At 40.4% G+C, this 25,679-nt stretch overlaps 1 protein-coding gene across 1 annotated transcript; it reads left to right on the forward strand.

The window, feature by feature from the left end:
• The first annotated feature begins 322 nt into the window (after positions 1 to 322).
• On the forward strand, positions 323 to 25,675 carry PREPL (prolyl endopeptidase like). The gene is made up of 15 exons (XM_034764428.1): positions 323 to 945; positions 1,045 to 1,399; positions 2,698 to 2,826; positions 5,115 to 5,181; positions 7,849 to 8,052; positions 9,717 to 9,840; positions 13,789 to 14,005; positions 15,393 to 15,578; positions 17,509 to 17,703; positions 18,433 to 18,608; positions 20,258 to 20,474; positions 21,259 to 21,408; positions 22,536 to 22,662; positions 23,913 to 23,995; positions 24,905 to 25,675. The coding sequence occupies exons 2-15, from the start codon at positions 1,190 to 1,192 to the stop codon at positions 24,956 to 24,958; spliced, it is 2,139 nt and encodes a 712-aa protein (XP_034620319.1). The 5' UTR covers positions 323 to 945; positions 1,045 to 1,189; the 3' UTR covers positions 24,959 to 25,675.
• Positions 25,676 to 25,679: the final 4 nt, after the last annotated feature.

The raw sequence follows: 25,679 nt of genomic DNA on the forward strand, positions 1-25,679 counted from the left end.
CGAAAGGGTCAGGTGCCCGAAAGCAAACATTTCCAGACACGAAACTGGGGTAAAATAGCAAAGAAAATGTTAATATGCCTTAAAACCAACAGCCTGGCGGATTATAAGAAGTCACTATCTGGCCAACTGCCCTTAACCAAGATGGCGACAGAGCGCACAGCTTTCGTCGCCATCTTGACTGCTGGTAATCGCGTATAGAGAGAGGTATTGGGTCGGACGCCATCTTGGCTATGGGCATGCCAGTGAATCATGTGGGCAGTTCAGTGTGTAGGAAAATCAGGTGAGTCTCTGGCTTCGGCGCGGAATAGAGATGCTCCTCCGTGATGTCATCGTTGCGCGCCTGGTCGGGGGGCTGCGGCGGCCTGAGTCTCGCAAGTGGCAGCAGCCGCGGTTCCTCCCCGGTGCCGGAGGGGGCGAGTCCCGGCTGCGGGTGGGAGGTGTTGTGCGCCGTATCCATTTCCAGCAGCTGCGCCGCCGGGGGCAAGCGAGGACCCCTCTGGTCTCGGTCCTGCCTCCAGGAGGCCTGGAGGGGTCCGTCGCGGCCGCCGAGCGCTTTGCCCAGTTTGCCCGGGCCGGCTGCCAGACGGGAGGCGTGGGCGGTTAGCATGTGCACAGCGCTCGGAGACCTGCCGGGTGGGATCAGATCCCAGAGCCGCTGAGCTCTCCTCCTCCTCCTCCTCCTCGAGCCGGCTTGGACTTGTTTCCAGGCGGTGCTTTAAAGCCACTGGCCGGGGCTGAAGGATTGTGTCTCAGTGCAGTTCAGTGAGCCTTGAAAATCTTTCACATTTAAAAGCTCTTTGAACTGGTCACACATCTGAACAGGAAAGTATCTGACAGGATGGTTGCAGCTGGCCCTCCCGCCCAGGTCTGCCCTTCAGACGTGTGAGCCTGCAGCCCGGGGGAGAAACACGCTGCTTAAGTGTACAAACGAATTATCTGAAATGGGTTAGTGGAGGCAGCTTCAGGTTTGCTTTTTTTTCCCCCCTGCCGTTCACATGGTAACTAAAGTTTACAGCATTCAGTCTGAATCTTTTGCCCCTTTAGGTTTAAAGCCTTCACATTTGAAGAAGTCCCTGCTTCAGTTTCACCCTGAACATTTCAGGTACTCAATTTAATTGCACCTGACATAATTTTGGAACTTTAGAAAGTTCAGCGTGAGTACAGTCAATCAAGTGAAGATTTGGGCATCATGCATCGGACTGTGAAATCTTTTCTCCAGACTCTGAAGTTCAGTGTTGGTTGCTGCAGATACTACTTTAACCATAACTATGATCTGGTATTAGCTCTTTGCAGTCAAATAAAACCACAAGAATTTCAGTTTACAAAGTGTTTGAGAAATTCATGGAACAACACAGACTCACCAGGGCACATTGTGCCACGGAGATTCTTTTCTTGCAAGGTATGCAGTTTAAATATAAATATAATGCCAACAACCATCATGACCCTTATATTAATAATGATAGTCACACTGTTTCAAATGTTAAGGAAACTTTTTTTTCCCAAAAGGGTTTGAGATAGGGATTGGGATTTCAGGTACACTCAGAGACAAATGACATTGTTCAACTTGTCAGTTTCTGTACTTATCCCTACACAATTGGGTCAGTTTTATTGCTGTGTAGCCCTGGCTTGACATGATTAATTGGACATGTGTGAGGCCTTGTTTCTTGGGAGACAGAAGAGGTAAATGGATCAGCAGGCTGGAAACAGATAAGGGGGAACACCCAGGGAACCATTTACAATGGATAAGATAACAAAGGACAAGATAAACCTGGGACACAAGATGAGGTAAAGAGTAAATTGGGATTGGTTCCTACAAAGTGACCAAGCCAATCACAAAATGTGTGATGCAATGTATAGGGAATGTAATGTGATGTATACACGTATATAAAGGAAGGGAGTTTCTGTGTAACTTTGGGTGTATGGTATTCCCTGTACTCGTGCCCTATGCTTGAGCCTGGTCAGCTGAAGCGTAGTTTGATTGTATGCCAATAAAAAACATCTCAGTGACCAGTTCAGAGTTGAGCTGAGTTCTTGGGAAGCAAGTAGATAAAGTCTCGGAAGCTACTGGGTGGATAAGGTCTCAGAGGGTACCCCCAACATACTGTAGCTTTTTTCCTAAAATTTAAATAGCTGCCAGAAAGATAATATTCGGGTATCCGGATAGAACTGCATAAAGAATCTCCAGAGTGATGAGACCAGGATTTAACCACTGCTAGCTGACACAGTGCTTAACAAAACTTGTCCTTGTCTATACAGACTAGTCAGTCTGTATCCATAATTGGATCTACTGGCAGCCCATTGAGCCTGTACAGATTTAATTGGAGGATCAAGGTCTATCTGACTGACTGTGGAGGGGAAACAGTGAAAATTATTTATCATTGTGCATGTCTAATGCATGCAATAAACAAAAAGAGAAAAAAAATCTAATATTTTTCAATAATATAAATCTTAGGTGTTACTTGAAGTACATAGTAGGTGAAATATTTCCAGACAGAAATTTGAGTTGTTTTACGTTGACAGTGTTTTTTTAAGGGTGACTTGAAAATGATTTTCAAAAAGGTGGATTTCAGCCCAGCCAATTTAAGTTAATTTTGTATTGCATAAGTGATGCAACGTGACCTTGATAGGCAAGAGCATCCAACCATAACTTTGGACATTTAAAAGCAGAGGTTGATTGCATTGACATATTTGTACTAGGATCTTCTGAAATCAGAGCAGGAGAACTGGAAAGTAACTTCAGCAAGATATATAGATACAGCAGAAAGAATCAAGAAGAAATTAGAAGTAATGTACAACAAGTATACATTCAGCATGAGCAGCCCAGTGGTGAGTAGCACTTTTTTTTTTTTAAATGCATCATAGTTTAGTACAAGTAAGAGTCATTGAAGCTGTTCCTACTATGAAATGTCTTTACACTACATGTTTTTGTTAAGCTGTTATATGTTCATAGTCCTGATTTTTAAATATTTTGATATTTATAAAGTATTAACAAAATAGTCTGGAGTATGCTTACAGTATCTGAGATCTAGCTGAATACTTTTACCTGAACAACAGTCTTAATACCACCACAGTCAATAGAAACAATAATAATTAACAAATAGGATAAAGTTAAACTGGCTTTTTGGCAAACAGTGTAGATTATATGATCCAAGAGAAGATTTAAATGCTTTTAGCCATTATTAAGTTTAGGGAGGGAAATGGTAACTGAATTGTGGAGTTTTGATTCCATGCAGCGATGAGGTAAACTACAAGACCTTTGCTCTCTTAGACTCCACTTCTAGAGACACTTAACTTCAATACCGTGAGTAATCTCATTGATGTTAATTGGTCTACTTGCGATAGTTAAAGTTAAGCACATGCATATGTGTTTGCAGGATTGGGCCCTTAGGCCTTGAGCCTTAAACTCAATTCTGAGTGTTTTAACATTAAGTAGTGAATAGTCCCATTGAACGTAAGTTGTTAGCATACTTCTTCCTATTTCTTGTTATAGCTTTTATTTACTTCAGTGAGACTATTCCGGCTTAGTGGTACATATGTGTTTGCAAGCACAAGGATTAAGGGTCCAATCCTGCAAACAACATGTGTTTGGGTAATGAGTAATTCTGTTAAGTCAGATGTTCATAGGATAATGCTTTTTGCTTGTGTAGTTACCAGAGAAATGTCTTCTCCATTTGTCAATGTCTTACAGCAGTGGCCTCCAACCTTTTTATGCACAAGATCACTTTTTGAACTTAAGATCAATGCAGGATCTACCTCGTCCCTTCCCCCAAGGCTCCACGCCACCCACTCCATCCCCCCATCCCTCCATCGCTTGCTCTCCTCCCCCCCCCCCCCACACTCACTTTCACCAGGATGGGGCAAGGGGTTCGGGTGCGGGAGGGGGTGCAGACTCTGGGCTGGGGCCAAAGGATGCAGAGTGTGGGAGGGGGCTCCAGGCTGAGTCTGCGGCAGGTAGTTGGGGTGCAGGCTCTGGGAGGGAGTTTGGATGCAGGTGTCATATGGTCACATTGCACCTAATCTCATAGAATCCACTGGACATTTCATGAGTTTTACTTTTATTAGTGCCATTTGTGGTTTATAGATCCAAAATCCTTCAGGGATTGTCACAAATCAGTGTAACATTCTCAACTGTGGGGTGTGCATTGGCTGAGCCTGAGCCAACGGGTTGAGGAGCAGGAGTGAGGGGTGCAAGCTCTGGGAGGGATTTTGAGTGCAGAAGAGAGCTCCAGGCTGGGGCAGAGTGTTGGGGAGCTGGAGGGGGTGAGGGCTCTGGGAGGGAGTTTGGGTGCAGGAGGGGGCTGGGGCTTGGGGTATGGGAGAGGGTGCAGGGGCTGGGAGGGAGCTCTGGGCTGGGGGTTGGGGTGCAGGAGGGGGTACAAGGTGCAGGCTTCAGCCAGGAGGCGCTTACCACAGGCGGCTCCTGGTCGGCAGCGCAGTGGGGCTCAGGCAGGCTGCCTGCCTGCTGTGGCCCCAGGCCCCTCCTGGAAGCAGCTGGCTGCTGGCACGTCTCTGCGTGCAGCCCCTGGAAGGGAGGGGGGCAGTGGGTCTCCCATAGGGACGGTGCTGGGGTTGGAGGCAGTGCCAGTGCAGGAGGAAACACACACACACACACCCAGGGGCCACAGAGATGTGCCTGCTGCTTCTGGGAGTGGTGTGGGGCCACAGCAGGTAGGCAGCCTGCCTGAGCCCCTGCGCCGCAGGACTTTTAGCAGCCCGGAGATCACGATCGACTGGCCGAGGCTCCAGGATCAACCAATCGATCGCAATCGACAGATTGGTGACCACTGTGTTACAGTACATTGACTTAAAAAAGAAAATCTTAGTGTGTGTGTGTGACTCACTTTCATTCCTCTGAATATGGCTAACAAAATCGTTCAGTGTATCAAGCACATCTTTTATATTTTGTTGTCTTATTTATATATAAAATATTATATATATGCTGCTGAATTAGATTTTATTTATACATAAAACCATAGGCCTATTCATTTGCTGTATAACCTCAGCAGAAAACAGATTGTTTGTAGTGACTTTTAGGAAATATTTTGACCTCTAAGGTCTGACAACGATTTAATTCTGCCTATATATTGGCAACATGTCTGTTTTGTGTTTAACAGATTAGGTTTGGGGATTGTGTTTACTTTGAAGAAAATGGCTGCATATTTCGCTCAAAAGGAGATAGTGGTAAGATATTTCTTGGATTCTCAGATCTTTCTGCATTCATTGACGTTTTAGGAAACTTTACTTAGCTTCAAGCTTAACCATCCCTGTTACTTAATTTTTTTTTTAAACTTACCATTTTGAGCTATTTTTGTTTTATTTTACATGATAAAATGTTTAAGTAATAAATTTTATAAAAGTAGTAAAAGCTTCAGAATCTAGAAAGGAGACTGGGACAGGAACTGGGGAATAATGTCACATGATTACACATTAAAAAGTCTCAAACTTTTTAAGGGCAGAAGGGCCCATCGCAGGCCGCAGAACTTCACCCACCCCCTCCTGTAATAGACTTATAACCTTTGGCTGAGTTACTGAAGTCCTCAAACCATGATTTAATGATTTCAGGTTACAAAGAATCCAACATTCCTTCCCAACCCCAAATATGGCTAGGGTTGCCAACTTTCTAATCACAGAAAACTGAATACCCCTACCCTGCCCCTTCTCAGAGGCTCTGCCCATGCCCTGCCCCTTCTCTGAGGCCCCGCCCCCACTCGCTCCAGCCCCCCCTCTCTCCGTTGTTTGCTCTTCCCCACCCTCACTCATTTTCACCAGCTGGGGCAGGAGGTTGGGGTGTCTTGGGGAGGTGGGGTTGAGGGCTCCAGCTGGGGGTGTTGGCTCTGGGGTGGGGCTGGACTGAGGGATTTGGGGTGCAAGGGGGGCTGAGGGCTCCAGATGGGGGTGAGGCCAGGGATGAGGGCTTTGGAGTGCAGGTGGGGGCTCTGGGATGAGCCAGGAGGTTGGGGTGCGGGGGGGTGAGGGATGAGGGGTTTGGGATGCAGGAGGGGGCTCTGGGCTTGGCAAGGGAGTTGGGATGTGGGGAGGCTGAGGGCTCGGGATGGGACAGGGGATGGGAGGGATTTGGGGAGCAGGAGGAGACTCTGGGGTGGCGGTGCGGGGTCCTGGTGGCGCTTACTGGGGATCCGAGGAAGCGACCACCAGGTTCCTGCGGCCTCTAGTCACATGGGCAGCCAGAGAGGCTCTGTACACTGCCTTTGCACCCTCAGGTGCCACTGCCCGCAGATCCCATTGGTTGTGGTTCCCAGCCAATGGGAGCTGCGTAACCGGCACTCGGGGTGGGGGCAGCGCGCGGAGCCTCCCTGGCTGCCCATGCGCCTAGGAGTTGCAGGGACCTGGCGGCCACTTCTAGAAGTCATGTAGAGCTAGGGCAGGTAGGGAGCCTTCCTTAGCCCCAAGCCCCTGCTGCACCACTGACTGGACTTTTAACAGCCGTCCAGAGCCACCAGGGTCCCTTTTCAAACTGGCGTTCCGGTCGAAAACCGAACGCCTGGCAACCCTAAAATATGGCTGTCGGTTAAACATCAGCCAGACTCACAAGCCAGACACCTGGGAAAGAATTTTCTGTAGTAATTCAAAGCCCTCCCCATCTAGTTCTCCATCACTGGCTCTTGGGCATATTTGCTACTAGCAGTCGCAGATCAGCTGTATACCATCGTAGGCAGTCTCATCATACCATCCCCTTCATAAACTTATCAAGCTCAGTCTTGAAGTCAGTTAGGTTTTTTGCCCCCACTGTTCCCCTTGGAAGGCTGTTCCAGAACTTCACTCCTCTGACTGTTGGAAACCTTTGTCTAACTCGGCGGTCCCCAAAATTTTGAGGTCGCAGCCCCCCCAACCCCGTCCATGCCCCCCGCTGGGGCCAGGAGCAGGGACATGGATGCGGACAGGGGTAAATAAAGGAGTCAAGGCTGGGGCTGCAGCTGGGGGTGGGAGTGGAAGTGGAGCCCCAGCCGGGCTGTGGTGGGGGCCGGCAGCCAGACCCACGTCCGGGTGCAGCTCCACTCCTCCCCAAGCCTTGACCCTGAGGCTGGGGGTGGAGCCAAGCACAGGGCCAAGGATGCGGCTGAGGGTGGGACTGGAGCAGAGCTGGGGAGCAGGGAGGGGCTGGGTGGCACTCGCTCCCCGTGTGGGCTGGCCCGCGCCCTGCCACACCCCTCCTGGACGTTCCTTCACCCCTCCTAGGGGGCGTATCCCACAGTTTGGGGATCTCTGGTCTAACTTCAAACCTATACTTGTTGATGGCCAGTTTATATCCATTTGTTCTTGTGTCAACATTGGCACTTAATTTAAATAACTCCTTTCCCTCCCTGGTATTTATCAATTTACATTAGTAGCAAAAGCTATATTGAGACTTCCATGATAAATTCTTGTTTTCACATGGTCATAAATTTCTGAATTTTTTTTTCAGTAAGCACTTTGGGTTTATACAAAACAGACCACTTCACTGTGGGGAAAAAAATAAGCAAAATTAATTCACCCATTTTTTAATTCCAAAAGGGTGAAAAATATTTATCCTCTAATTGCACACAAATACCTCAAAAGTTTGAACTTTAAATTTAAACCTTCCTTCAGAAATATGGTCTCCTTTTCAGGCAAATTTACAAATCAAAAAATATTTTTAAAAATAGCAACAACAAAATCTTTTTTGCACATGCCATTAAACTCAGGTATGATACTGTTTATTAGCATACGTTAAGACAACTGAACTATTCCATGCTAATAAATTCCACTTTTGGATATCATTAGCAGAATATCAAAGTAGAATATAAACTATTGTGATTCATTGTGCTGGTTCTTGGCTAATATTGTTGTCTGTATTCTTTTGTTTACTAGATGAAGGAAGTGTTGAGGTTTTACTCAGTACTGAAGATCTTGGTTTTCATGATGCGATTATTCAGCGCATCAGAATTTCCCCAGATCAGAGGTATATGGCTACCAGCATAAAAAGCTCAAATTCTGAAGAGTCAAGGTGTATTGTTACGAAATTTGAGAAGTTACCTGCGGTGGAACATATTATCCCAAATGTGTTTAGTTTTGGTAAGTAGTCTGTAAATGTAATGTAGAATATACAAAATGGCAAGATAAAATGCTCCATATATTGCAACTTAGAATCAGTAATAATATTTTTAACAAAATAAAGGACTGCCGTGTTAAAATTGATATCTATTATAAAGCGCTGTTGTTGTAGCCGTGTTGGACCCAGGATAGAGACAAGGTAAGTGAGGTAATATTTTTTTACCTATCTTGTCATATCAAGACACACACATTTTAAAAGTGCAGAAGGGTTCTCAATTGATTTACAAAGACTTACTGGCTCGAAAAGTTTCTTTTAAACTGCACAATTGTACATGTTTTGCAATTCAAACAAAAGCAGCTCATTTAGTACGGTGGGCATTCCTTTGGTACACATGGTTCCTAATCCTGCGAACGTTTATGCACATGATTAACTTCATGTATGTGAATGTGTCTGTTGAGTTCAGTAGGCTTGTGAATGTGTGTAAAGTTATTCACATACATAAACATTTGCAGGATCAGGGCCTTCATGTCTGATTTAGCAAGCACTTGCAGCTCCAACTGAAGTCAGTGGTGCAGGTGATCAGCACCTCTGAAAATTAGGACCCAAGCGCCAAATACATTGTAAAATGTTGAACAACTGCAGTTCCAGTTGATTTCAGGATATGGGCCCCAATTCAAAGCCCCTTAAAGTCAATTAAGAGTCCTTCTGTTGACTTCAGTAGGCTTTGATTGGGGTCCCGGGGTCTTTAATTTAACTTAGGAAACTTTACTACCTCTCAGTTTTGCTGGTAAAATATACAACACAATACTGAAATGGAAGTGGAGAACTTTCTTTGCCCTTACAGCATATTAGAGCAATACAGTAGAGAGAGTGTACTGTTTTGTTATGCCATATGTATGTCCATACTGATTGATTATTTTTATTATTATTATTGTTGGCCAGTATGGAGACTGGTTTTAGATGCATTATCCTATATTCAGTGATCCTTTGGCTAGGCCTATGAACTGCAAAACTCTGGGCAAAATTTCCTAATTCACTGATCAGAGTAAAGCAGATTGACAATTCAGTAGGTGTTCGTACACATGCTGCTCCAGTACCTTGAACTGTCCACTGGCATTATTTTCTCTCATTGTGACTAGAATCTTCAGAGTGATCTGTCCAGACGATTTAATATATAAAAGGAAAAGCACAACAGGCCTGATTCTTCGGTGTCTTCCACCTTGTGTGATCATGTACACTTGTGCAAAACATTACTTAATCAGAATGGTAGCTATTCACACCCACCTTGCACAGGTGTAAATTTGTGAGGTTCTATGCAGTACAGAATTGGACTTTACATACAAGTATTTCCTCCTAGTGCATAATGTGTAATAACAGACAGAAGGGAAATGCTCGACAATGTACAGCTGTGAGATGTTTCAGTGCTGACCCGCAAAAGCCTGGATTTCCTCTTTAAACCAAATCTGAACTATTAATGTCATGGCCAGAAAAAAATAAGTTTTAATTTTGGAAAAAATAAATAAAACTTAATGTCACCTTTAGCTTAATTAAACTCAGATTAGATTCACAAATCTCTTCTGAAACTTGTTTTGGGATGGGCAAAATATTTGCTTTTATTTACTCCTTCGATAGCACAAAATACTGTTGTGTAGTTCACTTTTTTTTATTTTTATTTTTTTTTCAGAATGGGCTACAAATGATGTTCTGTTCTACACCAGTCAAAAGAACCTTGTATGCCATAAGGTGCTTCTGGCCACTTTTGCTAACAGAAAACATGCTGAGCTAGTTTATGCGGAACAAGATCCAAGGTAATATCTCTCATCAAACATATTAAACTTCCCCTTATATATTCTTGTATGTGTTGAATTATAATTCATAATAATTATCATAAAATATATAAACACGTAATTGCTCAGAAAATCTAGAAAATGTTTTCTTCCACGCTGTGTATTAAATCATGTAAAGCCTATTTTTTCTGTTACTGATTATCAGGTGTTCTTGGAGAATGTACTCTGTCCGATTTGTGATCAGCTTAAATTTAACTGTTCTCGGTTACCTGTTTGTGGTTCGTAAATGTCAAGGTCAATTTCAGGTCAAGATGTTCTTTGGTGAAAACTAGGTGGCATTTTTTTCTACTGTTAGTGTGTGTTATATCTGTTAAAAAAGAATGTTTGGGCTAAGTTTTGGTGCTGTGGGTAGTCTGAGTGAAACCGTTGTGTGATCAAACTGTTGTTGACTGAATACCCTTTCAGTAACCTTTCTGGAAGCAGTGGTTTAGGAAGAAAAGCCGATTCTTGCTAAATTGACTGCAGAACTAGTTTTCCAGCCCTATAGCATGATCTAGTCTCTCTGAGGATCTTAGCGTTATACAGTACATTGTAAATATGTTGGTAGTTTTGTCTTACTGAATTACATTCTCAGTAAAGAAATAGTTTTTTAACAGGAGCATGACTGATGCTGTACAACTGCGATGAAATAACTGAGATCCTTTTTCCAACTGCGCTTTATACATCCAATTATATAAAACTATAAAGCAGGTGGCAGAATCAAGTGGAACAAGTTGCACTGACCAGACACTTCCCCATGGGGAAATTGTTGACACAGTTCTGAAGGTCACAGTCATTACTGTAAATCAAACAGCAAGCCGAGTGTAAAGGCTCATGTTCTAGTGCAGTGCATAGCTGAACCACTTACTTTGTGGGCGAAAGAAGTGTAAAGAATTCTCCTGTGTTACTATTATACATCAGGAAGATGTAAGTGAACAGGGGAGCTCTTGAGATTTGCATTATAACATTTCTAAGACGCTAAAGACTTCTAGCCTTGATTAATAATAATTAAAAAAAAAAAAAACAGGGCCTTACACTTTTGTGAAAGGAATGGAACACTTTATACCCTGACCTCCATGGAATCCTCGCTGATTGAGTGCAGTGCTCCACTCTTGCTCAGTTGGTAGGCAATGGGTAAGCAGGAGGCTTATTCTCTGCAAAGTCTAGAAGCTCTAACACCATCACAAAGGAGGCAAGTGAATGAAGCAGAGCAGGACAGTGGGGAACTAAGGCAGAGGCAAACAAGTAACAGTAGTTAATTCTGGAACATTCACAGATGGTGTGGAGAAGACAACTACCAGCACAGTAAAAAGGTTAAATTAAAGCCCTGAAAATGCTCTTTAAAGATTTTGTTAATTCCTCTCTGTAGATTTTAAGACCAGAGAAAGGACCATAATGATTATCTAGACTAACTGCCTGCATAACACAGGTCATAGATCCTCACCCAGTACCTTCTGCATCAAGCCCATATCTTCTGCTTGAGCTATATAATATGTCTTCTTAGAAAAACATACAGTCAATGTAGAGCTTTGAAGTGATGGAAGAATGCATCACATCCCTTGGTAAATTGTTCCAGTGATTAATTATTCTTACTGTTAACAATTTGCAATTTACTTCTAGTTTGAATTTATCTGGTTTCAGCTTCCAAACATTGGCTCTCATTATGCCTTTAGCTGCTAGAATAAAGAGCCATCTGCTATCAGAAATCTTTTTCCTATGTAGGTATTTGTAGAGAGTTATCAATTCACCTCTTAATCTTCTCTTGGATAAACTAAATACATTGAGCTTTTTATGTCTCTCACTATAAAATGTGTTTTCTAGACTTCAAGTTATTATAGCTCTTTTCTGTACTCTTTCCAATTTTTCAACCCCCTTTTTTGAAGCGAGCCCAGTATTGCATTAATAGTATCACTAATACCAGATACACCGGTAATACCACCTCCCTACTCCTACTTCCCCTACTTATACATTAAAGAATCACATTAGTCCCCTTAGATCCAGTATCACACTGAGAACTCAGTTGGTTTTTTGTGATACGGTAGTGGCTGATAGGACACTGTCTAAGGTTTTGGTATAGTGCCTAATACCATAGTCTCAAAGCATCATTGATACTGACATCCACTAGAGTGAAATTACTCCAAAACTCATTTTACATTTTTACAAACCTCTGCAGTTACTCAAGAAGAATGCAGCACATGCAAGTGAAAAGGAGGCAGAACAGCTCGGAATGTCTCACTTACAATGCCTTTTCCCTCTTCCCACATTTACCAATGTCAATCCCAAAGTGGATCCAACTAAGGTTATCCTAGTATTCAAACCAAAATGTCAGTCTCCCCTCCCATTCCAATCACTGCACCAGTCAGACTGAACCCACTGAAAATATTAAGCACCTCCACAGCATCGCACCATCTCAAAGGCCAGATGTTATTATTTCTAAAGTAGTTACTAGGTCATAAACTTTTTTTTTTTTTGAGGCGGGGGGTATTGTTCCCTCTCTGTAGTTTTGTGTTCATAGACTCATAGACTTTAAGGTCAGAAGGGACCATTATGATCATCTGGTCTGACCCCCTGCATGCTGCAGGCCGCAAGACCCTTCCCTGGACTCTGCCGTTGAAGTCCCCAATCCTGTGTTTTAGTGACTTCAATCGGCTGAGACCCTCCTGCTAGTGATCCCTGCCCCATGCTGCGGAGGAAGGCGAAAAACCTCCAGAGGCTCAGCCAATCTTCCCTGGAGGAAAATTCCTTCCCGACCCCAAATATGGCGATCAGTAATACCCCGAGCATATAGGCAAGAGTCTCTAGCCTGACCCTTGTTGGCCATTATGCTATTCATGTACCATTGCTTGGTTTTCCTTGGCTACTATGTTTTACCATTAAACCATTCCCTCCATAAACTTATCCAACTTAATCTTAAAACCAGACAGGTCCGTCGCCCCCACAGTTTCCCTCGGAAGGCCGTTCCAATATTTCACCCCTCTGACGGTCAGAAACCTTCGTCTAATTTCAAGCCTGAACTTCCCCCCGGCCAGTTTGTATCCATTCGTTCTCGTGTCCACATTAGTACTAAGCTGGAATAATTCCTCTCCCTCCCTTGTATTAACCCCTCTGATATATTTGAAGATAGCAATCATATCCCCCCTCAGCCTTCGCTTTGTCAGACTAAACAACCCAAGCTCCTCTAATCTCTTTTCTGCTTCCAAGATTTTTCTTTCTACTTGTTCCCCAGGAAATTTATTCTTTTTCTTGCTTCCACCACACTAGATTTCGTCTAGACAATTTTCTTTTTTATATCAATCTTTTTCATATTATCCTCATACTGTTCTTTTTAAAGAAAAGAAAATTGTCATTTCCTTCCTCAGTGGTCTTAAGCATCTCAGCCAAAGTTGGATTGTGTCTCATACTAGCCAGTGTTTACTTTCGATTCACTGTCTTTTTCTGAAGCAACTGCCATTACCCTTTGTCTCTCATGCCTCCCTATAACAAAGTTAAGTTTTTCCTGTTTTCTCAGTGATGATTTCGAACGCTTTACTAAGCCTTTCAGTTGGGCAGAAGAATTTGATGTTCTTTCATAAAGAAAGTTTTGTTTTTGTATCTTTTGAGCCTGGTTAGTGGCTATACAGCGATGAGCTGCCAGTTGGCCTAAAACATCAAGAAAATCTGTTCTTGACCAACTGATTTCAAAACTTGCCTCTCATCAGTGTTTCCTTGGAGAATTCCAGCTTTTTTATAACTGCATTTTTCTGAATCTCAGGAAGGAGACAACACATCTACCACTAGAATCCAATAGTGCTGAACTTCTCATTCCTTGCCCTAACCACTAGATATGCTTCCTCTTGACTTAGATAGAATTACTTGATTCTGACAGAACTGAGGATTTTTTTTAAATAAGAACTCCATGAGTTTAACTTCCTTTTTTTTTTTTTCTTGCAGATTTTTTGTGGATATATATTGCACAAAAGACAGACGTTTTCTCACCATCAACAGTAACAGCAAGACTAGCTCCGAAGTTTGGTTGGTTGACTGTAGCAATCCTTTTAATTCACCTATTCTCGTACAACGGAGAACTAACGGGGTCATTTATCATGTTGAGCACAGAAATGATGAATTATACATTCTTACTACTTATGGAGAGCCTGCGGAATACAAGGTAATCTTCTGACAAACTAGTAATTGTATTTGTTCAGATGCCTGCTACAAATCACATGGAAGTATGACTTCAATTTATCTGTAAGGGGTGAGAAAGTTGATTTTATTTGTGTTTGACAGCTTACTAGAGGAGTTTTAAAAAGAACTAGACATGTAGGGGCCTGCATGTCTCTAAGGACTAACAACAGTATATGGAGCCTTTCACCTTTAGGAATGCTAGTTTGACTCTAGCCCAATCTGGTAATGACTGAAAATTATTACTCTCTGATGCTTGTTTAGCCTATATTAAAATGTGTTGGTGATTTCAGTCCAATTTCTAGCTGACCAGCTTGTCTATTGGAAAAATACCACCTACAGGTTAGTGATGAAGCCCATTGGCTGAGCAGTGTGAGGAAGTTTGTACTGCCATTGCCCATGCTGTTATTAGATATAAAAAAAGAATTTTAGTCTGCAGGACATCAGTCTCTCACATTGCATCAGCACTAACCTTACTTCTACAAATGTACATTTCTACAATATGCACTAGAAATTTGTAACCATCCAGTTCTATTCCCAGTCTTTAGTGCATACATTGTCCTCTTGGACACCACTTCATCTTTTTATTCACTTTCCTACTGAGATGTTTAGAATCGCATAGAAAATACTGTAAGGTTTATTTTAAAAGAAACACTGTGCTGCTCAGTTTCTCAGTTTTTTGATTTATAGTTTTTTAGTACATAAACAGGAAGTCTTGTACTTTGTTGGAATAGACATCTAATTTGCTGCCAACATTCTGCCTGGCTGGTTTATACCACTCTTCATTATGTACACTCAAGTCAGAGAAACTGAATAAGCATGTGCAGTATTCACACAACTGGCTTAAATCTATTTTGAAGGTACTTCACATTCCTCTAAAGCATCAGTTACTAGCCATTACTGAAGGCAGAGATAGCTAGATACCAGTGTTTATACAGTTGCCTTGGTGGCCCAAGCAGTTAGCCAATTTTATTGACTTTGTTGGGTTATTTTGCCTACTAGGAGAAATTGATTATACAAATCAGATTTTTTTTTGTGCAATCCTGTTTACAAAGAAACACAGAGTCCTTAATGCAGTAGAAACAAATAACAGGCAATTTCTTAGCTTGCCATTTTTACTGTCTTACCAGTGCCTGCTTAGACAGTGGCTTCCTATTGTCTCAAGTTATAATCACTACATTAAGGGACATTTAATTGCTCCTTCCATTCCCATTTAGCCTGAAGGGAAGGATGGTTAGCATGCCCATAAACTTTAACCAGGTCTGTGATTGATGGCAGACATTAACACCTTCCAGTATGACAATTCCCAAGTGTGTATGCATTATTTTTGTAACTCCTGTCATTTCATTCATGTATCTTTTTTCCTTTTGTAGTTGATGAAGACTCCAGTTGGTTCCTATGGTATGGAGAACTGGCAATTGGTTTACACGTTGAAAGAAAAAACTAAGCTAATAGACTTAGAGATGTTCAGAGATCACTGTGTGATGTTTTTGAAACACTACGGTCATCTTTATTTAAATGTGATTTCTCTTGTTTCTCATTCAGTTCAGTCTATTAAGGTATATTTTAGATTTTATTTTTAAAACAATTGGTTTATTACATGAAGACATTCACATTTGGCTTTTAATATAAAAGTATCAGAGGGGTAGCCGTGTTAGTCTGGATCTGTAACAAGCAACAAAGAGTCCTGTGGCACCTTGTAGACTAACAGATATATTGGAGCATAAGCTTTCGTGGGTGAATACTCACTTCGTCAGACGCATGTGGTGGAAATTTCCAGAGGCAGGTATAAATATGCAGGCCAGAATCAGTCTGGAGATAACGAGACCTTGTTGTCTCCAGACTGATTCTGGCCTGCATATTTATACCTGCCTCTGGAAATTTCCACCACATGTGTCTGACGAAATGGGTATTCACCCACAAAAGCTTATGCTGCAATACGTCTGTTAGTCTATAAGGTGCCACAGGACTCTTTTTGTTAATATAAAAGTAGAAATGTCAGCAACAGAGAAGCTGTGAATACTACAACAGTGACGTGTCATTGTGTGTACTTTCAAGTGTATGTTACTGTCGTCTGATCTCGTATTACAGTCAGACCTGTTACCATAAGGACAGTTTCTGATCCCCTTGATCAAGTTAAGTAGTAGTCTCATTGACTTCAGTGGGCCAACCTGACCCCGATGGTGTAAGGTACTATGCAGTGAGAATTAGGGTATCATAATCTGGCCCACTGAGAGGAGCTAGATAGATAGCCAAAGTCAGTATATTGAAAGAGTATTCAAAAGACTAATGTGTAATGCTGGCACACCCTAATAGTAAGTAATTTAGAAGAATTATGTTATTTAGAGTAATCAAAAATAATTATTTCCTACTTTTCCTAGTTGTTAGATGCCAAATTTTCATTATGACTTTGATCTTTTCCCTTTTAACTCCTATCTCATCAAAATACTTTAATTTCTGCAGACAAACAATTCAACCACAGACTTTAAAATTGTTTCTTTGTATTTATTCAAAAATACAAATCTGAAGAATTCTTAACCTTGTTGCAATAAGTTACTAATGTTGTATTCTACAAACCTCCTTCTAATGGTGTTCCTATAGGTAAATATAGTACCCTCCCAGCACAGTTGCTGAGACTGTTGCTTTTTTAAATGATCTTGTTCAGTCGAATCAATTGTTCAGAGAAGGGACTGCAATTTCTCTGTAAAACTTTGACTTTTAGTGGCACAATTTCTGAAGCCTCTATCAACCTGCTAACCAGAATTCCTTAAAGTAAGTTGTGGTCTAGCAGGGGGCTTGACACAGGACCCTGCTGCTCTCAAAGAATGAATCTTGATTCCTTTCATTTTTAGTAGAGTTAAAAATCTTAAACATAATAGCAGTGAGTTTCTGAGTGTAGATGTGCCAAGAAAAGGTTTTGTTCTTCACAGTGGCTAGCACTGGGAACAAAGTTAGAGGCAGGGGTTTTAAGTGGCTGAGCACTACTGAGTCAACTTACGGCACTGGAGTAATAACTGACATTGACTTGGCGGTATTACAAGTTGAACAAGAAGTGGTAGATCAGAGGGGAAATGAGATAAGGAAAATTGTTAAAAATTACAGTAGAATACAAGGTATCTTAATTATATTTTTTTTAAATCTTGCTAATATAGTATTCCCATTTTTAAATGGTCCTTTGAATATGGCTGTATTTATTTTGTCCTCTCTATGAAAAACTTTGGAATTAGGTTTTATATTCCATTTTACTTCATTGTTTAACCTCATTAGGTGGCTGTAGAAAAAGATTAGCTAAATTCTTACTCTTGCTGACACTGTTTCATTAAACATTTTAATGTATAAGACATGGAGCTTGTGTTAAATACAAACTGAGGTAATTAAGTATTATGTCCAAATCTTTTCATTTGAGAGGAGGCAATGGACATAATTATAAACGCAGTAAAAGGTTTCACTTTAAATTTTTGGGATTATTAACAATCTTCATTTTCTCAGTTACCTGCATGGGCCTGTGCATTTGAGTCAGAACCCCATCCTGAGTACAATGCCAGCACTTGCTATTTTCAGCTCACCTCCCCAATACAACCCCCTAAACGTTTTGCATATACATTGGTGGAAAATCATCTCGTTGAGCAGGAGGCACCAATTACAATTAATTGCCACACTCTACGGTTAGAAGCTAAGAGCAAGGTAAGATTTTCAGCCATTTCCCCTCCCCATTACCTTCCCCACGCACCGTACCCCCTCTGTAGAAACTGTTTGTGGAAGTGATTCAGGAATAAATACCATAAAGAACTACTGGTGCCATATTTACTAGAACAGTAGGTGTTTTCTCCAGCGCTATAGAAAAAAGATCAGGAAAAGGTAGTGTTGATGTTTTTTTCCAGATTTGGTGTACCTTGGAGCTGGTATGCTATAGTTAAGACGATGTAGCTGAACATGACCTGATACAATTGTATTAGTATTATGTCTTTATGACAAACAAACAAACAAAAAATGCCAAAATGATGTACAGCATACATCAGTCAAGAAGGGAAAAAAGTTAACAACCTTCTGAGTTTAAAAAAGTTGAGATGTTAAGTTAATAACAAGTTTGCTGCTACAGTAAGTGCTAAATATTCAGTTCATAATACATATTGATGGTGTTACAAGGGGACGGAAGAGCAGGGTACTTTGATATTTTAAAAACACCTCAGGTGTTGCACTTAAATGAATTTTATACTCTGCATCAGTAAACCAGCCCAGCAGAGGTTCAGTCTCTCGCTTTATTTTTCAAGAGTGCTTTGTACAATCCAAGTGGGGGAAAAAATTACTGTAATCAAAAAAACACATTTAAAATAAATAATTGAAGTTTTCATTGCTATGTGTCATTGTGAACTCGGAAACATCCTTTAATGTAAAATACTCCTTCATTTCCAGGATGAAATTTTGGTGCCAATTACAGTTTTTTATAATACAAATTCTAAAGAGCTACACAGGAAACCACTTCTGGTTCATGTATATGGAGCTTATGGCATAGATTTGAACATGAGCTTTAAAGCTGAGAAGCTGATGCTAATTGAAGATGGTTGGATATTAGCATATTGCCATGTTAGGTAAGTTGTAGGTATATAATGTAATAAAGATTTTTATTTGTAGGGCACATGATCAATATTCTTGAGACTGCTAGGAAGAGCCTTTTTGTTTTGCTTTCTTGTACTGTAGCCATTCCTATACCATCACATTTCCATCTTCCATAAAATTATAGGTAATTAAGTGATTCAATTACAACTCAAGTGCCCTAAAGCAAATAAGGTTAAATTCACAAGATCCATGCACAGTGCTTGAATGTCTCTACTTATCTGCAGGATGGTTGTATTTGATTTTTCAGCTTAGCCCTGACAGTATCTGACTTCTCAAATACACACATCATTTTCTGTAAAGTCACATCTTGTCCTTGCTCAAAAACATAATTTCTGCTATTATGTTCATGGTGTAAGAATTTACCATCACCCATATTCCCAGGCCAGTAGCATACATTCATGTTTGATCTGTATCTATTGAAAAGCATTTGCCTTTTAAAAACGGTATCCAAGCCTGTAACCTATTTCTTGTCTCTTTTTTGGCTAACTCCTCTCTGCTTTCTGTTCAGCTACAACCCTATTGCAGTCATTTTTACCACAATGTACAGTCTCTTTCCAGCTTTCATTTGGTTCTAAAAAATTCATTCATCTGATCAAAGATACAGGAAAACTCCATTATTTCTCAGTTATGTTCTTTAACAGGGAAAAAATGTTGCTTAAATGAGATGAAATATTATTTATTGCTCATGAGGCTAGTTCAACTATAAAATCAGCTTCTGAGTCCGCAGTTACATTTATATTCTGATATTGCTCAATGGAAAACATGTTCTTTTTCTGTTAGCATCTTATGACTTAGCCAAGTCCTACTTGTTTTACAATGATAACATTATAGATGATGAATTCTGGCAATTTATTCAGTTGCAATTTTGTTCTAAATTAAAGGACGCTGTAAGGTAATTTAGATCCAAATTAATGGTTTGTGAAAAATATTTGTGACGGTTCATACAATTAACAAAAAAATATATATTAATGAAGTATTATTTTAAAAAAACAGAATTAAACTTTCCCTTGAAGTGTTTGCAACCATACATTGTACACTTTGCAAATGTATGTGAACCAGAAAGTAAAACTGATTAGCCTAGTGTCCTAACTCAAACTGAATGAAAGGCAACACTTCAATGAATGTAATGGGTGAAAAATAAACTGATTTAATTTTTCATTGTTTAATTGATTAGTAACACACAATGGAAAAATGTAATTTTTACCTGAGTTTCCCTTTATTATTTATAAGTGTGTGTATAAATAATTTTAAAGTGATATTATCTACTTTGGTAATTTAAAATACTGATCTACTGTGACGACAACCCAGGCAGACCTTCCCTCATAGTACTTCTCTGATGACTTTGGAATATTCACAGTAAGCAGATTGGTGCGTGTGCAGTTCTAGAGACAGTGCACACATACTAGGTTGTTTTTTTTTTAAGTTTCACCAGAGTTCATGGGGTTTTTCCCCTGACATTTTACCATGAAGAAGTGAGTAGGTGTTTGTATGATAGAAAGGAAAGGAAGGTTAGTTATGGATACTAAAACATTATTTTGTACTACCACAGATGATGATGATGTCTTAATATTTGAAACATAAGTTCTGTGACTTTTGTGACTTGAATTGTTTTAAATTTCAGGGGTGGCGGAGAGTTAGGCCTGAGTTGGCATAAAGATGGATGTATGCATAATAAACTCAAAGGTCTCCACGACCTTAAGGCTTGTATAATGCTCTTGCATGAACTAGGATTTTCTCAGCCAAAGTATACAGCGCTAACAGGTAGCAGTGCAGGAGGAGTTCTTGCAGGAGCTCTGTGCAATGCTGATCCTGATCTCATCAGAGCCGTAGTTTTACAGGTGAGATGACAGATTTCTAATGGAATCAGGGCCAGCTCCAGACATCAGTAGAGCAAGCACATGCCTGGGGTGGCACATGCTAAAGGGCGGCATTCCATTCATGGGGAGGCAGAGTCCGGGCAGCCTTTTTCTTTTTTTTTTTTTTTCGGAGCGGCGGCAGATTTTTTTTGTTTGGTTGGTTGGGGTGTTTTTTTTTGTTGTTTTTTGTTTTTGCTTGGGGCAGCAAAAATGGTAGAGCCGGCCCTGAATGGAATAGGAGGTTATGTTGTTTATTTTATCTTCTCTAATTTCAGAATTAGTCAACAATTTCTTACTCAGTGAAAGATTGTTCAAGGATGGGGGTAATGTTGCGATTTCATTGTATGAGGGAGCAGACAGGCATTCTTTACCCTGAAGAGCTAGGACTATGGAAGGCTATAGAAAAGAGAGTTGTCATAGTGAAGGTGAGAGGAGATGGAAGTATGGCTAAGGATTTTAGCAGAGGTAGACTCAAGAGGTGCTTATACATACACAACCTCTGTACACAACATAGAATAAATAATTATTTGGAAAAACTTTTTCTGATGCTCACTGCTAACCTGAACAAGTGTGCATGATTATAAGAGGATTAAAGGAGTCTTTCCATTGACTTCATTGGTTTTGGGTCAGTCCATAAATTTGTACCATCACAGACATTTAGTGGATTCTAGTAGAGTAGACTGGACTGTACGTGAAGGTTCAGTGTCCTCTCTTTTGTTAACTGTATCTTAAGTTTGTGAAACCATCTTTTTGTTTTGTTTTTCAGGCCCCTTTCCTAGATGTTCTAAATACAATGTTGGACACTGATCTCCCACTGACAATTGAAGAACAGGAAGAATGGGGAAATCCATTAGCAGATGAAAAGTACATGGAATATATTAAAAGTTACTGCCCTTATCATAATATTAAGCCACAGGTACTAAGGAGTAATTAAACTATTCTGCTTTTTCTTAATACAATATATAGTACCACACAGAATAAACAAGTAAAACATTTGATCATGAAAATGCAGAGTTGCAGATTCATTCTTAGGGCCTTAGGAACACAGAGCTTATAAAAAAGCTCTGAGGTTGTGAACTATGTGTTCTTAAAAGATAAATCCTGATTGAATATGAAGAAGCCATCTTTGGCTAGTTAGTTCAGGAATAATCTATATTGCTTTGTAGTGTACAAAATCATAAATGGCTGCTGAAATTGATTGAACACCTCCCCTTAGACAATTAATCAATCTCAAAAGTTTTATTGCTGGCATACTATAAAGTATTAGATTATTCCTATTATACAACAAACCACATCATGAAAAATATTGTTTCTTCCCTTGTGAGGATTTTTAAATAGTTTTGCTGCCAGACTAGGGAATTGTCACTGTGGAAAAGGAGTAATGTCACCAAACACATGGTTCAAGTAAATGTTTCGGTGTCATTTCTGAATGGCTAATTCATTTTCTCTGAACTGTGACTGGTTACTAATGCTGTACAACTTCCCTAACGATAGTCTTCCGTGTATGTGAACTCTTACTGCATCTAATTTGATGCAAAATTACTAATTTGACTCTTTTTATCTGTAAATTAAGACCACAGCAAGAAATAAATGTAATCATAAGTAAAATTGCTTATTTGTGAGCTGATAAGTGACTGGAACTCCTTTTGCATCACTCCCTCGTGAGTGAGGCAGTCCCCAGGAAGTGTGGAGTTGCTCCAGTAACTCTCAGCAGAGCAGTTTTGTTAGGAGGGGAGAGGCATGGTCAGAGTATTCTGCGCTTCGGTTATCACTTCATGGCAGATGGTCCCTTGAGGATAAATCTGGCCGTTTTCAGACCAAACCAATTTTCAAGTTAAAATTATAGGGATGCTAATGTAGGGCTTTATAAAAAGAAGCGGGCTGCAATGCTGAATATAGAAGATATCTTTTCTCCATCATTGTCAAATGTAGCAAGCCTTCAAGTACTGTAATAGTATAGGGATTCAAAGTGGAACTCTTCAGGTTGTTCACATTTTAGGAAGTGAAAATGTTAATAACTTTTTCCCCCCATCTCTCTTTTAGGCTTATCCTTCAATTTTAATCACAGCATATGAAAATGATCAACGAATACCACTGATAGGATTGTTAAGATATGTTCATAAACTTAGAAAAGCAGAAAGGGATCATGCTAGAAGCATGAATAAGAAAGGTAATGTGGAAGTGTCTTTTATATACGTTGTTAAATAAGCACACACAAAAGTCATAACTAATTATCCATCAATCATGTGAAATGTAAGAATGGAAGGGACCTCGATAGGTCATCTACTTCAGTCCACTGCACTGAGGCAGCTCCTAGACCAGTCCTGACAGGTGTTTGTCTAACCTGTTCTTAAAAACCTATAATGACAGGGATTCCACAGCCGCCCTAGAGGCAAACATCCATTATATATGCCGTTTTTATTTGAGAGAGTTTGGTTCAGAATTTTGTTCACTTTACAGTATGTTTTTTAAAAGAAATTCTGAAAATGTTAGATAATTTGTTCCACTGTGCATATTTGTACTATATAAATCACAATATTGAAAGGTTGAAAGCAATTCCGGGTACCTATAACTTTGAGACATTAGTCTACCCATATTTATTGTATGGGTTAAGCTGCCTACTTGTAATGATATGGGTAGGGATAAAACTTTTAGTACACACTCTCCAGAATCTTAAAAGGCACCATCAATTTGGGATCCAAAATTTGCCTTAAAATAGTCAAGCTAATGGGTGCTAAATAATTCTTTTAAAAAAAAATAAATTAATAATCCACTTAATCTCATTCCCTTGCTGTGAATTTTAAAGCCCTTTATTATTCAGAGCCTGCACAAACCTACTATTTCCCTGTTCATTCTGAAGTTGTAGACATGCTATTCCCGGAGATACAATGACATGACTGTTAAAGCATGGAAGTTGTATATTGTTGATAGAAGTTATCAGCAGCCAAGAACTTTCTTTCAGTAACAGATGCTAAAATTATGTTTTAGTACAACAGACTAACTAATCTGTACTAACGAGGGGAAAAGTCCCTCTTTCACGGTTTTAGCTCTTGAATTAGCTGTTCCCGGCAGCTGGGAGCCTAGCTGCAGGGAATAAGTAAAGATGGCAGCTGCTGCTGCCTTGCTCATGAAGAGAAAATCCATCCTTCTGAAAAGAATGGAGAGACAATTGTGTATATATACTTCCTGAAATATGTAATCATCAGGAACCATTTAATGCAAATAGTTCATCCACCAACCTATTACGTGTGGTTTAATGTCATACAATTGTTCCCCCTCCCCTCCAATTTTCTTGCTTGTAGAACTACACAAGTATCTTGGCCAGGATAGTGGTAATATCATCCCTCTCCACATAACACACACAACTCCAGCTTTCCTTGTTCATTCAACAGTGACGGACATTAAATGTTTTTGTTTCAGGAAACCTGATACCTAATATCATCTTAAATGTTCAGGCAGGAGGCAGTCATTGTGCTCCATTGTGGGAGGATTCATTAAATGAGGTATGATTCCTCTATTGTACATTTTTATAGTTAGGACAAAAACAATTCTATAGTGAAGTGTATACTAACACTATGATGTCATCATTTTGTGTATTATTTAATACACATTGGTGCTAACAAACAAGAGCCACTGGTTGAGTTGGATGGGCCTGGGAGTTAGAATTCTCAGCTGCTGTTCCTGGCTCCCTGTGTGTATGACCATAGACAAGTCACTTAACCTCATTGTGCCTCAGCTTACCCATCTTTTAAATGGGGTACTTAACTACGGAACTGCTCACCCAGTGTTCTGAGCTTTAATTGTTTGTAAAGTGCTTTGATACCTTTGGATGAACAGCTCTAAATAGTGCAAAGTATTGGTACAGTAATAGCGAAAGCTTTATGCCATCCAATTGTAAAGGCTCAAAATGTTCTGATTAAACTGCCTTTCATTTGCTCTCATCAGCCTTCTTGGTTGAGAAAATCAACAATGTGTTTCTGCAGCTTTAAATTTTGTAAGTTTGGTTTATATTGTGGGGGGCAATTTGTCTTTTAGAAATTCCAGATTTTAAGTGCATTTTTTTTTTAAACTCCTAAGCATTCTACAAATAGCATTATAGTTTAAGCAAATCAACTCTGAAAGCACCTGGTGACACCTCCTTCACCGTTACTGCTGTCCCATGCCCAATAACAATTTCTCACTGGGAAGCTTTTCAGATCCCAGTGGCTGCTTTTTTCTAAAGAAAATTGATCTGGAAAGTCTGTTTACATCTCAGATTGCTGCAAGGCAGTATTTAGTGGCACCAGTGGCTATCAGGGTGAATAATATAAGAAGTGGCCAGAAAAAGGGTGGGAAGGTTTGACAGAAATCCAAAGATTTTTTTAGAATGAGTCCTCTGATTTTTTTTTTAAACTAAGTTTTCATTGTTTTAGGTTACAAGCCACCTTGCTTTTCTGTACAAAGAATTTGGACTTGAGAGAGAATAACTTGAAGAAGTGGTTTATTTAACATGCACAGTTATTTCAGAATTTGTTGAAAGATTTAAAAACTGTGTATATACACTTTAGACTTCTGAAAAAGCCATATCACATACCTGTAAATTTAAAAAATGAGCACTCATTCTCCAAAGGAACCAGCTGTAATAGATCCCAGATATGGGTCCCTGCTTCTGGTGCATAACCAGACCAGGGGCTCATAAAGGCAGAGTTGTGTGAGCTACTGGCTTACATATACATACCAGGTGGTAAATTCCTTCCCTGCTGCATTGGAGGAGCAGCGTCTCCTGCCTCTAGCTACCAGTTCCTTGTGCAAACACAAAAGATGAATGAATACAAACATGCATCCCAAATCTACAGAGGAGGGTGGATCCCTTACAAATTCTATCTTCATAGAAGAATTATGACTAAGGCAAAGATTTTTATCACTGTTATTTTTAGTAAAAGTCACCGACAGATCACGGGCAATAAACAAAAATTCATGGAGCCCATGACCTGTCCATGACTTTTACTACAAATAACCGGGGGGCGAGGAGGGGGAATGACTTACAGGCCAAGCCCCCTGCCATGGTGGGGGTCACAGCCCCCGCTTCAGAGCTGGCCACAGCTGCATCCCTGCCAAAACCCTGGCAGCAGCTGGGGAGGGAGATGCAACCCTAGGTGCACCCCTGGCAAAAGCCATGGGGCTAGGGTGCATGGCCCCAACCCCTGC

Source organism: Trachemys scripta, chromosome 3 (assembly GCF_013100865.1).
Source record: "Trachemys scripta elegans isolate TJP31775 chromosome 3, CAS_Tse_1.0, whole genome shotgun sequence".
NCBI classification, from domain to species: domain Eukaryota; kingdom Metazoa; phylum Chordata; order Testudines; family Emydidae; genus Trachemys; species Trachemys scripta.

What these genes read in the sequence shown, in the direction of transcription:
- PREPL (XM_034764428.1), top strand. Translation starts at nt 1,190, where the DNA reads ATGCATCGGACTGTGAAATCTTTTCTCCAGACTCTGAAGTTCAGTGTT. An exon ending in TATGCGGAACAAGATCCAAG is followed by an intron (nt 9,841 to 13,788) that starts GTAATATCTCTC and finishes TTTTTCTTGCAG; the next exon opens with ATTTTTTGTGGATATATATT. An exon ending in TCAGAGCCGTAGTTTTACAG is followed by an intron (nt 20,475 to 21,258) that starts GTGAGATGACAG and finishes TTTGTTTTTCAG; the next exon opens with GCCCCTTTCCTAGATGTTCT.